The following is a 15,946-nucleotide window of genomic DNA, read 5'->3' as shown; positions in this document are numbered from 1 at the left end:
TTTTCCTTTACTAAGGACTTATTTTTTTATGTCCTTCAGTAAGGTTTTATAGTTTTTTTCCTATGGGCCTTGACATTTCTTGTTAAGTTTATGCCTAGGTATTTTATAGTATTCATTGCTAATGGAATATAATCTTTTTAAAAAGTCATACTTTCTAAATGGAAATCACAGATATTTAGTGTTGTAATTAGGGAATCTTCTAAGTAATACTTCTCTTCCTCTTCTGAATTTGGAAGAAACTGAGGCAGGGGTACAGAAAAGAGACATAGGAGATAAACATACTAACTTCATTACTGATAAAGTTGACTGGAAAAATGTAGCTTTCGATCTGTAAGCACGTAGGCTTGCTGTATTTCTCCCTGAACTGGATAGATTTACCTCCATAAAAGCAGGTAGTGCTGGACTATAGTATCCTTATCCCGGAAACAGGTCCACTTACCACCTGGTGGAGAGCACATGAAAATATTTGCTCTCTGCAGTAAGCAAAAGCCAAAAAAGAGAACTCAGAGCATCTGTTCTTGTCTAGTTCCTTCTCCCAAGCTCACTAGTGAGATAAACCATTCATTGTCCTCTAGGGTGGAGAAAGGCCACGAGTCTTTTTCTAATGGAAGTCCCTCTATATGGAAAAAAGTCTTTTCCCTTAACATTTAGGAAAGCCATTGATTTTCATTTTTATCTTATAACTAGCCACTTTACCAAAGTCTCTAAGCTTTTTAGTTGATTCCCTTAAATTTTTATTTTTAGGCATGCATTTACATCATGAACAAATGATAGTTTTGTCTCTTCCTTTCCATTATTTGTATTTTTTATTTATTTTTCTTATCTTGTTGCATTGGCTTTAGTTTGTAGCAATTATAATAGGCATTCTTGTTTTGTTTCTGACTTATATGAGAATACCCTTAGTGTCTTACCATTAAATATGTTTGTGGATGGCTTCTGATAAATAAACTTCGTCATGTTAAGAAACTTAAGTTTTCTTCCTAGTTCATTTTTAAGAGTTTTTAAAGAAAATTGTAAGGTATTGGTGTTCAATTTATCAAATATTTTAAAAGTATTTCTCCTATTGATAATATCCTGTTGATTTATTTTTCTTTAACAATGAAATGAATTTACATACTCCCTAATGTTGAATCATCCTTGTACTTTTGGAATAAATCTTGCTTGATTATGGTGGATTTTGACTTGTTTTACAGCAAGTTGGATTCAAATTGCTAAAATTTTGCAGCTGCTATATATTTAAGCAGATTGGTCTGTAAGAGTAATGATTCACATGTTAGAGATTAATTGGTGAACTTTGAACAGGTGGTCCTGGCTCAGATGAGTTTGGGAAATTCCAGGATAATCAGGTTTCTTTACTCTTGGACTTCACAGAGACCTTAATAATACTTATTGTGATTCTCCAAAAGATAGACCAGAAATGGCATGCAGCACTAGCACTTTCTCAAGTTATTTGACTGCAGAACCTCTTTTTCAAAAAACACATTAAATTCTCTGGAGACTAGTGTTCTATAACTGATCTGTAATTCTCTATTTTGGTGTTATCTCTGTCAGTTTTGTTATCAGAGTTATGCTAAACTTCGGAAGTGAAATGGAAAACTTTTTTTTTCTGTGTAACAGTTTAAATAACATAAGGATTATCTGTCCCTTAATGGTTTGATAGAACTTGCCTGTAAAACCATCTGAAGTAGTGGCATTTATGAGTGATACAGATGCTCTGGAATGCACACACTAACAAGGCTTCCCCACAGGACATTCTTTCCCAACAGCCAATTCTTCCTGGCACCCTTTTCTTTAGGATCAAACAGCTATTTTAGAAAAGCCTAGAATGTGTGAAAATTAGACTTGAGGCATTAGTGAAGCGATGCTGATCAGTCCTGCAGGGTCCTCAGCTCTAACAAATAGCATGCTGGCTACTGCTCCGGGGTGCCTTGTTAGGGCTGCGTAGGGCATTTTTGGTTAAGGGTGCAGAGTTGACTCCCACCTTTCATAGTAGCCACTGTCGCTGAGGGCCAAGCTCTGGACCCCTTTCCTCATCCAGTTCCATTTTATCCTCTGGCTTGTACCTTTTCCCAAGTACTGTAGGGCGATAGGTCTGCTTAAACTTCTTCTAGATGCTTCCTGGAGGCCAGCCCTCAATAGTGCTTGCTATAGACCTCTGTGGGTAGATCATTTGCCCAGCATAAGGGGGAGGCAGAGAATTGCCGGGAGATCGGGGTCAGTTTGAGAGGCCTGGTATTAGCAGTGGGGTCTAGGGACAAGCAAAGCTTATGTGGGGTCAGCTGGACCAGTGGGTCTCCTGAACTGTAATGAGCTGAAGGATTGGCTTGGGGTTCAGTAGGGCTGGGTGTCCCTGCAATTGAGGGGAGGCGGGTGGTGTGTGTGTGGCCTGGGGGCTTCTAGGGATCTAAGGCTGTGCTGAAGGATTAGTCTAGGGTACAATGAGGCCTAGGAGAGCTGAGGAGGCTGCGGGTCCCTGGAAGAGGCCAACTTGGGGGAGGGAGCAATTGGGGCCCAGGCTCCGACAGGCCCGGGGCTCCCGTGGGTCTGGGCTGGGGCGGGGGCCGCCTGCGTACTCGTAGAGGTCAGGTCGGAGGTGCCGGGGTCCTGCCCGGGGCTAACGGGCCGGGCCGTGGGGAGGCGGGGTGCCGGCCAGGCGGCGGCGCGGGCTCCGGACGCGAGGGCTCCCGCTCCCTCCTCCCGCCCGAGCCAGCCTCGGGCGCCCGGCGCCTCCCACGGAGCCAGCGCCAGAGCCGGGAGGCCCCGGCCCGCCGCCGCGGCCCGCGGAAGGAGCCGCTGCTGTTGTTGCTGCCGCCGCCGCCGCCGCCGCCAGGCCGCGCCCCGCCCCTGCCGCTGCCGCTCCCCGGTGAGGCTCGCGCTCGACCTGCGGCGCCGGCCCCGCCGCCTGGGCCCCGGGCCCGGCCCCTTCCGCGCCGCCCGGGCGATGAGAAGCTGCTTCTGCGTGAGACGGAGCCGGGACCCGCCGCCGCCGCAGCCGCCGCCACCGCCGCCGCCCCAGCGGGGAACAGTTAAGTGAGGCCGGGCGGGCCGGGCGCCGCGGAGGCTCCGCCGAGCCGCCCCTGCTGCCCCCGTGGGCGGGCGGGCGGGCGGGCCGGCGGCGCAGGCCCCGGGCCGAGGGGCGGGTGGACGGGCGGGCGGGCGGAGCCGGGCCGCACCGAGGCCTGCGGGCTGTGTGCCCGGCCGGCCGCGGGGACAGGCCCGGCGGCCTCTGCTCGGCCGTGCGCGCGCCACGGCTTCCCGTCCCCGGCTTGGCCTTGCGGCTTTGCGGAGCCGGAGGGAGCTCGGGGACCAGGGTGCGAGCAGCGTCCCCTGGGCCGGGGCTGGTGAGGGCTCTCGAGAGCCACGTCCGCCCAAGTGAGAGGGGAAGCGGCCCACCTGTGCCGGGGCACGGCGGCCACCTGCACAGACCCGGACAGTGGTTTCACTGGCCGGGCCCGGGGGGGCCACTCTCTGTGGTCACGTGGGTGCCGAGCCGACTGCACCTGAGCCTCGGCATGATCTAGGGTGCGGCCTCATCTGTGACCTGGGCAGAGCAGAGAGGACACCCAAACTCCAGGGCACCTGTGTGCAAGGTGAGGTGCCGGCTGGGGCACCCAAGACCCAGAGTACTCATCCTCGAAGGATGATGCGCCTGTTGATGGTCACCCCACGGGGACTCCAGCGCAAGTGAGGCTCAGGGGCAGGGGCCGGGTGAGGAAGGCAGACCCTTGAGCATCTTCGTCCTCTTTGTTACCAACACACAACTCTTCCTGAATCATCAGCCTTTCCGGCCATTAAAAATGACTCTTGCATTCCCTGCCCCTCTGCAGCCTCTTCAGCAAGGCACAGGGGAAGGCCACAGGAGGGCAAAAGGCAAATGGCTGTTGCTCCTTCTCTGCTCCCAGCCCCCACCCACGAACCAGCCCCCGCTCAGTTTTCTGCCACAAAGCAGACAGCAGGCCAGAGTCTCTTTAGGGGCCTTTGTCTCCGTGATGCCTTCTCAGTATAATCTCATTGTACATTTCTCGACAGCTGGCTGGATCTCATCTCATTTTAACAGGGCAAGAAAATCTTATCAGCTGCACCAGAAAAGCCTTAGAAAAGTTAGGAGATAAGCTGTGTGGAAGCCTAGACTAACTCAAAAACTCAGTGTGCTCAGAAGATTAGTACAGGAGACAGGTGACACCTTTCTTGCTTGTGGGAAATTGAACCAGGTATTTCAAGATATTGTGCCATGCATAGAATATTTAAATGGGGCCTCTTCTGGGACCTGGGCACCAAGACCCATGTGCAGCAGTTGACATAGCTATTACTGGTTCATTTGAGCTTAGGATCATCTTCTTTAATCCACATTTTTCATTCCTTCCTTTTAGCTTTTAGGCCGCACTCCTGGTTTATGCTGAAGGCGTTTCCCTGCCCTGCCTCCTTCCCGCTGGTGGGCTTTTCCCCACTTTCAGCTGGAGCAGTGCACCATGATTAAATGCAAGGACTTTATAATTAGGCCTCAGCTTAAGCCTTGGCTTTCCTACTTACTGTGTGTTCTTAGGGAAAGTAGTGAACTTTTCTGAGCCTCAGTTTCCTCATCTGTAGAGTGAGGCTAATGATAATATCTATCTCATAGAATTACAGTAAGAAGTAAATGAACTATTATAAGAGAAGTGCTCAGTTCCATTCATGCCACAGGGCAAGTAGTTAATAGAAATTAGTGGTTATTGGGACTTCCCTGGCGGTCCACTTGTTAAGACTCTGCGCTTCCACTGCAGGGGGCACAGGTTTGATCCCTGGTTGGCGAACTAAGATCCTGCGTGCTGCATGGCGTGGTTAAAAAAATAAAACTAAAAAAATTAAAAATTAGTGGTTATTATTAAGGGTTTGTTAACTGGTTAATCAGAAGAGTAGCTTCAGTTTTTTTCAGAGTGCGTCTTCTGTTTGTGGTTATTATTTAGGGCCACTAGGAAGGGATGGTAGAGTAGAAAAAACGCTGGGCTTAGAACGTCAGTTTACCTCCTGGAACCCAGGAGACCCTAGGCAAGTCATGGAACCTCATGGGACCTTTCTGAATCCCCATTTCCTCATTTGTTAAAGGGGCCTAAGAATAAAAGCTACCCCGTAAGGCTGAATGGGCTAATGTGTATGAATGTGTGTGACGCTGTGGAGGGCGTTGGCGGGTCCTCACTAAATGTAAGTGGGATCTAACGTCAGACCCCGGTTTTGTGGGTCTGCTGTTTTGACGGTTTGTTGTGGTGGGGGAGGACTATAAGAAAAACAATGCAAGAATATCTTGTTTGTGTACAAGGATATCTTGGTGCTTTACAAAACCATACAACCGTGTGAACACATTGTGATCCCCTCTCAGGGCCTTGCAAGGGGGCAGTGAGCGCTGAAGGTTCATCTCTATCAGTTTCACAGCGGATTTGCTTGTGGGGCATCAGAATCCGAGTGTTCCCGGCCCCTCTGCTGTAGCAGGTTGGAACTGCTCCGTGCTTCGTGCTCAAAGAATGACATGCTTGCCGCACTGGAAAGTCATGATGGTGTTGGAGTCAAGAATGGGAAATGTCAAAGGTGCTGTTATGATGGTGAAGATAACAGATGACTACATGGTTGGATGTGGTGGGCTGAGAACACTGTATTTAGTTGGTTGTGGTTGAGTGAGCAGTCTCGTTTGCGCGTTGGCTTGTGGGAGGGGAGGCCTGGGTTCTTTGAATGAGCTGCCTCTCCCCAGGCTGTTCTTGCTCTCTCTGAGGCCCTCCCTGACCAGCGTTGCACTGGCCCCACTGGCTCTCCTTGGCCTCGTGCTTGCTGGGCCGCCCTTGGGAATTGTGGTTTCCCTGAGTTGTCAGCACTGTTTGCGGCGGGGTTGCCTACGTCACATCTCTTCTCCCCAGCTGCTTGGGAGGCAGGGTGTGCTTGACGTTGCCTTCTTGTTGAGGACATCCTGTGGGCAAGCGTTGGTTTACTTGACACACTTCTGGTGGGATGCAGAGCTTGTCTAGGTTGAATTGTGAGAGGCCCGTGGGCCTAGAGCCCAGGGGTCACATACTAGAGCTTTGCAGCTCATACTCCCCTGAAGACTGGAGGGCCCTCTTGCTGGGCCTGTGGCTAGGATCAACACGGGATCGTTCTGCACACACACACACACACACACACACATACACACCACACACACACTTTTTTTTTTTTTCCAAACAGATACTGATCAGCACAGCAAAATGTTCAAAAGAATATCCTTTAGGAGAGAGACATAAGTGAATTCTTAATGAACTAAGAACCCTTAGGATGTTTATTAAAATGCAGAACCCAGGGCCTCAAACCCAGATCTTGAATCAGAATATCTGGGGAAGGGGCCCCAGAATCTGCATGTTTAACAAGAATCTTGGGTTGTACTGATGCTTACTGAAATTTGAGAACCCCAATTATAGATGCTTTTTAAAAATATTGTGAAACACACAAAATAAAATTTACCATCCTAATTGTTTTTAAATGTACACATCAGTGGCATTAAGTACCTTCCTTCTGTTGTGCAACAAATCTCCAGAACTTTTTCGTCTTGCAAAACTGAAACTCTATACAGTTGACCCTTGAACAACATGGGTATGAACTGCGCAGGTCCACTTATACGTGGAATTGTTTCCATAGTAACTACTGCAGTACTACACCATCCGCGGTCGGTTGAATCCCCAGATGCAGAACCACAGATACAGAGGAGCTCCGAATTTGGAGGGCCAACTCTAAGGTGTATTCGGATTTTCGACTGCTGGAAGGTTTGGCACTCCTAACCCCTTCATTGTTCAAAGGTCAACTGTACTCATAAAACTCCTGTTTCCCCCTCCCCAGCCTCTGGCAGCCACCATTCTCCTTTCTAGGAATTTGACTACTCCAAGTACCTCATATAAATGGAATCATATTTGTGAGTATCTGTCTCTTTGTGACTGCCTTATGTCACTTAGCATAATGTCTTCAAGGTTCACCCACACTGCAACATGTGTCAGAATTTCCTTCCTTTTTTAAGACTGAATAATACTACATTGTATGTATAGACCACACTTTGCTTATCCATTTATCTGTCTGTGGACACTTGGGTTGCTTCCACCTTTTGGCTATGGCAAATAATGCTGCTGTGAACATGTAGGTACAAATATCTCTTTGAGACCCTATATTCAATTCTTTTGGGTATATATCCAGAAGTGGAGTTGCCAGATCATATAGTAATTCTATTTTTCATATTTTGAGGAATCACCACACTGTTTTCCACAGCTGCTGCATTTCCATTCCCACCAACAGTGCACCAGGTTTCCGATTTTTCCACATCCTCACCAACACTAATTGTCTGGGTTTTGGTAGCAGCCATCCTAACGGGTATGAGATGGTATCTCACTGTGGTTTTGGTTTGCATTTCCCTAATGAGTAATGATGTTGAACATCTTTTCAGATGCTTGTTGGCCATTTGTATATCAGCTTTGGAGAAATGTCCTTTTTCAAGTCCTTTCCCCATTTTTTCATCGAGTTATTTGCTTTTTGTTATTGCTAAGTTGTAGGAGTTCATAATAGATTTGGATTTTAACCTCTTATCAGATATATGATTTGCAAATATTTTCTCCCATTCTTCTGGATGTCTTTTCACTCTGTTGATTGTGTCTTTTGATGGAAGTTCTGCAAGTTCTTTATACACATTGAAACCCTGTAAAGAAAATATTATCGTCCATTATTCCAATTTGAGGGGCGTGGAAACTTAGGCCCAATTCAGTTGAGGGGCTTGGGGTCACACAGCTGTGTCAGAGCTGCGACTCAAGCCCTCGTCCCTCTGAGTCCCAAGTCTGGACCCTTTCCATTCCTCTGCTTTACCTCCCAATCCTTCCCTGAGCCAGTAGCATGAAGAGGCCCTATAGGGTCTGCAGGAAGTGGCCTGGGCTTGAGGAGCATTCATTTACAGGAGAGGAAATAGGAATGCAAGACTTGGGAATCTCTTCCTTCTGACCACTGGGGCGCTCCTACCTGTAGATCCACATCATTACTTAGACCTTAGAAATAGCAGAGAAGTGCAGACAGGTTTTTAACGGTTTTGTTTATTTGTTTGTTTAAGCGTTTCATAAGCTTGTTTCAGAGCCCATCTGCTACTTACAGTTCCCCAGACACTCCGGGACTGTTCACGCCACCGTTGGTGCCGTGTCTTCTGCCTGCACTCCTTGCAGTACTCCACACCCTCCATCTTTCAGGAAGGCCAGCTCCCTGACTGCCCAGCAAAAGGGAGCATCGCCTCATTTGTGGTCCCTTTCTTTCGGGACATTTCCTGCAGCCCGTGAGCCCTGCAGGTGGTACCCATGACTTATTCGTCACTGTGTCACCCAGCACAGTGGCACTGCACCTTGGCTCTGCATTCTCCAGTCTCTGACCCAGCCCAGGTCAATTAGAACAGAACCTGGGGGTTGGAACAGGCAGCTGTAGTTTTTACAGACTCCTTAGGGGAGTCTTCGTGCAGCCTCCTGCCAGGCCCTCATCCAGCCTGCTCCAGCTGAGTCACACCCACTTCTGGAACCCCCTGGAGTGCCACAGTCCCACCTCCCTTCCTCGGCAGATGGCCCAGCCCTGGGATCGTGGTGTTTGTCCTGCATGGAGCATCAGTGACCCCAGCGTGGCACTCTCACCATTGCCTCTGCTGCTTTACGTGCCCTCCTTAATCCGATGAAACATTGGCGATTTTGAGAGGAGGACAGGAACTTCATTCATCCATCCTCCCGTCCATTCATCCATCCATCTATCTGTAATCTATTTATTGAGTTCTCATTGTGGGCTAGGCACTGTGGTGGACATATACCTTTGCACAACTGATGTTCTGCTAGGGAAAGTATTATAGCCTTCTGAGAGGCAAGACTGTGTGTAAGTGTGTATGTGCACGCGTGCACGTGTGCACATGTATGTGCTAAGGCCATGTCCTTGGACAACATCAGGATTCTTAGTGACAGCACCTGTCTGGCTGGGCAGTGGGGAAGGTTTGGGGTGAATGGGAGATGTGACCCAGATTTTGAATGGTGGGATGGGTGCCATAGGGGAGGAACTGGGTGCTCCTGGGCAACCTGTGTTGGGGAGGGAAAGACTGGGGGACTTACTCTGGGGCTGTTCCCCACGGATGATGACCTTCAGGTTCCTTCCTCCCTCCCTCCCTCCCTTCCTTCATCAAACATCTAATGAGTACCTACTGCCTTGTAGTCAAAGTTTGGACTATGGACCTGCTGTGTCAGCATCACCTGGATCTTGTTAGAAATGCAGCTTCTGGGACTTCCCTGGTGGTGCAGTGGTTAAGAATCCGCCTGCCAATGCAGGGGACACGGGTTCGATCCCTGGTCCAGGAAGATCCCACATGCCGTGGAGCAACTAAGCCTGTGTGCCACAACTACTGAGCCTGAGCGCCACAACTACTGAAGCCCATGCGCCTAGAGCCTGTGGTCTGGAACAAGAGAAGCCACCAAAATGAAAAGACTGCACACCGCAACAAAGAGTATTCCCCCACTCACTGCAACTATAGAAAGCCTGTGCACAGCAGCGAAGACCCAACACAGCCAAAAATAAAAATGAATAAAATAAAATAAATTTATAAAAAAGAAAAGAAATGCAGCTTCTCAGGCCCCATCCCAGACCTGTTGAATCAGTATCTCTGGGAGTGGGTTTAAGACTCTGTTTTAACGAATTCTTCAGATGACTCTTGCGTGCTAGAGTCTGAGATCTCCTCATCCAGAATGTTGGGGTTTCCATCTTCACCATTGTTTCATGCTCAGCACAAGGGCTCTCCGTAAACGTTTGTGGGCTGACTGTTACGCAGCAGGTCCTGTTAGGTACCAGGACCGTGGGAGATGCTTCAGGTGGGAGGATGGCAAGGTCAGCCAGGTTTGAGGTATTAATGGGACACGTGGGTGACAATAGCCAGCAGGGTACTAGATACACTCGTCTGAGTCTCAGGAGAAAAGTCCGGGCCGTGGAGGTAATTTGGAAGTCATCAGCACACAGAATGATTATATGACCAAAGAAACTCTGAAGACCCATGTGCAAGTCACAGAGCGGGTGGTGGTGATGGGAGGTGTCTGCTGGCCTGAAGCCAGGTGTTCTGATGATTCTGGCCTGGGAGCCCATTTGCCCAGCGTTGAGGTGACATTTTTACTCTGGACACTGTGGCCATCAAGCCAAGGCTGTGACCGTTTTATGTCACCGAATATCAAGAGAATGTTGCTCTTGGGACCTCCTGGGTTCATTTGTAGGGCATCTGCCTTCTGTCAGTGTCCTTCTTGCTTCTCTCCAGGGGACAGTATGACACTAGACCTGATGGAAGCGGGTGGGGACGACCTTCATTTGCAGTGATTGTGAGCAAGTTGCAGGTTGCGGTGGGGCTCACAGTGTACTGGAGAACGCCCCTTCCTCCCCAGCACCAGGCTCCCTGGTTTTTCACATTCAGGCCTGTAGGGGCAGGCCTTTGGCCACGGCAGTGCTGTAGAACTTGATCCTGGTTTATCTGGGGAGAGAGAACTCAAGGATCTAGCACTGCACTGTACGGGCTGCAGCAGCCCAAACCACAGGCCCGCCTCACATGGTTTATGGAAAATCTGTTTGGTAATCAAATGGTTAATATCAGCCTAAACAGAGGTCTGATGGAATGGATGCATTTGTACACCCGATTCTCCTATTAGAAGTAACAGACCTTCACTGGAGAAAAAGGAAGTGCTTGCCATTGTTAGTTCCCTAGCTGGAAAGTCCTTTGTGATCTAGGGGAGCTTAGGAAAATATTTGCTTTAGTTCCCCAGTATCTTAGCAGCCTTCCAGCAGCCTGTGGCCTGTTGCCACCAGGTCGTACTCAACAGCATTTGTCAGAACGATTTGGTTTCTGACTGGTCACTAGATAAGTGGTCCAGGCCCAAGTACAGGTGGCACCAGGATGCTCTCCTGAGGTTCCGTAGTGGACACCTCTCAGCCTGTGTCCCCCATGGGCAGCCCCCAGAGCCGGCCGGCCATTTGCCTGGTTGCCGCAGGGACTCTGGCCTCAGCCTGCAGTCTCCTTAGGAGGTAGGGCTCTGCACCAGGGCTGCCTGAGGTGGCCCAGTTTGTGTATTTGTGTGTGTTGTGGGTGCATTGGTGAAGGCTGGCCTCCCCTGTCCTCTGTCCCCTGCTTAAGATTTGTTAGCAGGAAGGTGCCAGGAATTATGGAGCAACAGAGGAGGGCATGGGTTCCCCGCAGCCCACTGGTACCACTGCTGCTGCTGGGAAACAGGCAGAGAGCTGCCCCACGACGGCCAGCACCGGAGCTTTTACTGGGGGACGGCCGTTCTCAGTGGAGGCCCTGCTCTTCGTCCGTTTCCCACAGGGAGTGAAATATTTATCCACTGCTTTTCCTCAGCCCCACAAGCTGCTAGATGTGGGCAGACAGTTTGTCTTTTGTGCCCTTGACTTTGGATTTCAAACAATCTGATCACAAGTTCATCCTTCTGTAGGGACTTAATTAACTCACTGGTTTTGTCATTTCAACTACAGTAGCCCAATTTAACCTGCTCCCCCCGCAATACTTTGAAATTACTCTCCTCAAAAGTTGTGTGCGAGTCCCGCCTTCAGCCCTGGTGGGCAGCGGGGGCTCCGCTTCTGAGTCGGCCTTCCTTCCTCGCCCGGGGTCCCTGCTGCGCCTCCTTTGAAGGCGGCACCCCCTGCCCCCCGGCAGTTGTTGCCTCCCCCCCCCCCCCCCCCCCGCACAAAGTGCTTTAAACTCCTCGGCCTGCGCCCCACCCTGCTGCTGGAAGGGCCTCCGTGGAGAGAGGTCTGAGCTCTGCTAGTTGGGTTTTGATTTCAGTACAGGAGCTGATAAAACGAGATAAACCCCAGGCTCACAGGGCCGGGGAAATTAAACAGAGATGATATCAAAGTTCCCCTGAGTTTTCAACTGTGATACAGTAGCTTAGTTTTCTCCCAGACTGGGGCCGGGAGGCACGCCTTTGATTCTGAAACAATGTTCAGCATCAGTTAAGCCCAGCACTGCTGACTTACAGGGATTAAGCACACTGTTGTAGTAGTTCTTTGATCAAGCTACAAGGGAGCCGTGTGCTGTCTGTATGAAGGGGCTTTATAGTTAAAGTTCATTTCTCTGTGAACCTGGGATGACAGCACTGGTGAGGTGCTGCAGAGTGCTGGGAGCTGGGGCCTCCCCCAGGCACTGTTTGCAGCATTGCAGGCTCACGCAGGAAGCTGTTCCCTTATCCAGTGTTATTGGATAGAACTCATTGAGCACAGCATGGAAAAAATCCTGCTGGCCTGGAGATCACACCGCACCCTAACTGACCCCATGCAGTCCCTCTAGTCCCAGTATGTACAGCACACACACACACACACACACACACACACTCACACACACTCATTCTCTGTCTCCCCACCTTGCAGAGAAATCCTCTTGGGGCAGACACGGGCACGCCTGTCCAGAGCGAGGCTCTGTAGCCCCCAGCCTTGGCAGTGATCTGAGTGAGGCTGGCTGCACACTCGGGGTAGAGGTTGGGATAGGGACCAAATGACCTGCGAGGTCAAGCTAGGAGGACTAGATCAAGGTCAGTGCCGCCAACGGACTCTCTCCGTGCCCGAGGGCGGATGTGACTCCCAGGTGCGGCCGCCATCTTCATTCCTTACCTGGCGTTTACTGAGAACCGACTTAGCTTTAGGTTGGCTCAATCCTGTAGTTCTCAGAAATCTCAGCATCTGTTATCTTGGCCTCTAAAATACTGCATCAACTTTTGGCTTTTTCTGTGGAAGCCCTCCTTGCAGCCCCAGCTGGGACGGTAGAAGTTTCCCCAGTTGCACCTCCACCCCGGTTGGCCCTGTGACTTCCAGTTGGTAATGGAGCCCCCGTGTGCCATGGATCACACTCACACCGTGCTATGCATCAACCTGTCCCCTCCTGTGCAGGGCTGGGATCTCCCTCATTAGGTCTAAATTTACCTCCGTCGTACACAAACGTGGCCTTAGCTCATTTTTATTGTTATAAATTATTTATGAGGGAAATGTTGAATCTTGAAACTGAGGTGTGGGGAAAATTAATCCCATGTTACTTCTATCTTTCTGTACTTTTCTCCCCCTTGCTTCAGTTACTGGGCTACGGCTAGAGAAAGAAGAGCGTTGGCATTTTAAAATATAATTGGTGTTCAAAGTGCTTTCTTGATGGGATATCGGATGGGAAGTCCGTCTCTCTCTGCACAGTGTATGGAAAGCAGACCAGACTGGGGAAGGAGAGCCAGAGGTCCCGTTGGGCTCTGCCCTCTGCCAGCTCGTGGTGTCTGAGAACTCCAGGCTTCCATTTTTCTCCTCTAAAATAGGGATAATACGCCTCAGCCACCTTCTAGGTTTGGTGTGAGCATCGATTGAGAAGGAGCCCGAGACAGCTTTTTGGTAATTGCAGGGTGCTGTTCAGATGCGGGGAGGTGTGTTAGTGTGTTCTGTGTGCAGCTAGGATTTGGAGATAGAGGTGGGTGCTGGGCGGGGAGTGCTGAGGATGACACCAGCTGTTGCAAGTTAGGCCTTCGCGTTTTCTGCTGTAGCCCAGCATCGCATCTTGCAAGACAGGTTAACGTTGGCCTTAAACACCCTGCTCCCCCCGCTCCTCTCCCCGCGGCAGGTCTGCTCTGCAGCCCGGCATTAATGGCCTCTTCTCCCCCTCGCAGAGGCCTGGCCTGTGACCCGGGAAGCCGCGGACACGGTGGTGCCATCCCTTCTGGCTGGAGGCTTCGCACAGCCCGGGGAGCACCGAGAGCTAGTTAATAAATGGCCTTTTGTTAGGAAGGTCAATTGAAGTGACGGTAGAGACGCTGTTAAGAGTAATTTGCAGTCAGAAAATATGTAATTCAGGGCAGGCTGCTTTGAGTGATTGCCTGTGCCGTGGATATCTTGGGCGTTTCTCATTAAAAGCTTCCTTTGCTGGTGGTGGTGCTTCCTCCACCGCGGAGCTCTCCGCGTGGCGAGGAGTCATTTGTCTGTATCTCACAAAAGCTGCTGGATCCCCAGGGCACGGTCACTGCGGGGGGAGGAAAGAGGGAGACGTGCATCCGAGATGCTCGGTGCTAATGCCCTGCTTGCCGCATCCTCCCAGCCTGCAGGCCGGGCCGTGACCAGGCACACGGGCCCGGCCGCCGGCTTCTTTGTCTGCTCGGGGAGGCCGCCCGCAGCCATCTTGGGGCCTGGTGCCGGGCTGCCCGGTGCATTGTGGGAGCAGCGGCGTCAGCCCCCTGCCCTTGCTCACGCTGCAGAGCGGAGGAGGGCCATTGTCATCAGTACGTGGCCGAGGATGTGGTGACCGGAGGATGGGCATCTCTCAGCTAATAAAATGTTTATTATTTATTCCCATGCTCACTTCCCCCCCCCCCCCAGATAGTAGAAGCCCTACTATCTTAAAAACACCACCAACACCACCACTTACCTCTGATGTTCTTTATTAAATTCACAGCATGATATTTTAGCACTGGCAGAATTGTACATTCTATTAATGAGTTGTTAATTGCAAAGCATTTTGGTAACTAACAGCAGGTACCAATATTTTGCAAACTGCAGCAACGGTATTTCCATGTTACCAGGAATATGGGGTTTTCCAAGTGAAGTACTTTTTGATCAGTGTTTGCTTTGGATTGGGCTGGTGCAGATTATTTAATTCTAAACCTTCTTTATTGGGGGCATGCATGCGGATTCCATCAGTAAATATTTATTTAGTGCCTACTGTGTGCAGGAAGCATTAAGCCCTATTCTTTATGCAGATAAAGCTGCCTGGTTAGTGAAATTTGAAAATAGAAAACGATGCAGTGATGTGGTTTGGTGTCCTGTCCCCCCTGCCCTGTGCTTCTAGAAACTTATTTTCAGTAGAATTAAGTAAAGCATAACTTAGTTTGGCTTTTGTCATAAACAGAAGCTGAGAGTGTGGCTGCTGCCAGGCACTTCCTAGCCTTGACCCGAGACTTGGCTCCGTTGCACTGACAAGTCTGTTTCTGGAGCCTTTTGTGGGTTCCAGGGGACGCTGATTACACGGTGACTCGCATACAGCATTCTGGTTGTTTCTATTCAGGAGGCTGTAGTCATTTTGAATAGCCTCTGCCTTTTCTGATTCTAGGCTGAGAACTAAGAATATTCCTCCTGCCTGCCTAGTTAGGCAGGGTGTTTGGTTTACTTTAGAAGCAGTAACCAGCCTTGAGAGATCTGGCAGACCTACAGCCAGTGGAATTCAATTGCTGCAGAAGGAGGTAGAATTTAACTTGCTCTTTTTCGCAGCTGGTCCTTTTAAAAGCACTAAACGTCATTTACATAAGGTGTCAGGTTTTTTATTTGCTTTCTGGTGCACTGCCCCTCCAGCTGCCCAGACCCGTGTTCTCTGTATTCTGCCTGTCTCCTCTGGTCACATCAAGAGGCAATCAGCAGCAGAATAATAATTTCATTTCCCCCACTTTCTCCCAAAGTGCCCAACAAGAATTATGGTCATTGTTAGTGTTTAGCTTTGAGTAAGTGCCCACATGACCTGCGGGATTAAACACAACAAAGGGACCCGCCAGTCCTCTTGGGAGCAGCACCAACCATGTTTCTGGCCAGTTACACTGAACCTTTGTATCCCAAACCCTCCAGTCTCATCTGCTTTTTGTTGAGCGCCTACTGTGTGCCAGGGAACCTCTCCAGGCCCTTGATTTACATGACTCCTTTAGTTCTCACAGCAGCTCTGCGACTGTCCGTGTCCTGACTTCTTGCTTGCCCGGTCACCAGCTAGTAAGTCATGGAGCCTGGACTCCAGTGCCATGCCTTGGCCTCCATGCCCAGAGCACTTTCTTCTGTGTGTTTGCAAAGCTCTGCCGCCCGAACAGTCCACCCTTGGATGTGGTAGAGGCTGTGGATTTGGAAGGCTGCACTTCTGCAGGGAGGTACTGTGAGGGAGAGAGACGGAAGGTACTGTTAGATTTAGCCATGT

The 15,946-nt window shown here is 50.1% G+C and overlaps 1 protein-coding gene across 1 annotated transcript in view; it reads left to right on the top strand.

Annotated features, from left to right (window-relative positions):
* Positions 1 to 2,941: 2,941 nt before the first annotated feature.
* The window catches only part of MVB12B (multivesicular body subunit 12B), a gene marked incomplete at both ends in the record, with an annotated part of 189,834 nt that continues 176,829 nt past the window's right edge, over positions 2,942 to 15,946 (top strand). The window contains one exon of the mRNA XM_079705982.1: positions 2,942 to 3,025. Within this exon, the coding sequence (XP_079562108.1) occupies positions 2,942 to 3,025 (84 nt within the window). The remainder of the gene's footprint in view (positions 3,026 to 15,946) is intronic.

This window comes from Hyperoodon ampullatus, assembly GCF_949752795.1.
Source record: "Hyperoodon ampullatus genome assembly, chromosome: 6".
NCBI lineage: Eukaryota > Metazoa > Chordata > Mammalia > Artiodactyla > Ziphiidae > Hyperoodon > Hyperoodon ampullatus.
This window is presented reverse-complemented; position numbering and strand designations above follow the sequence as displayed.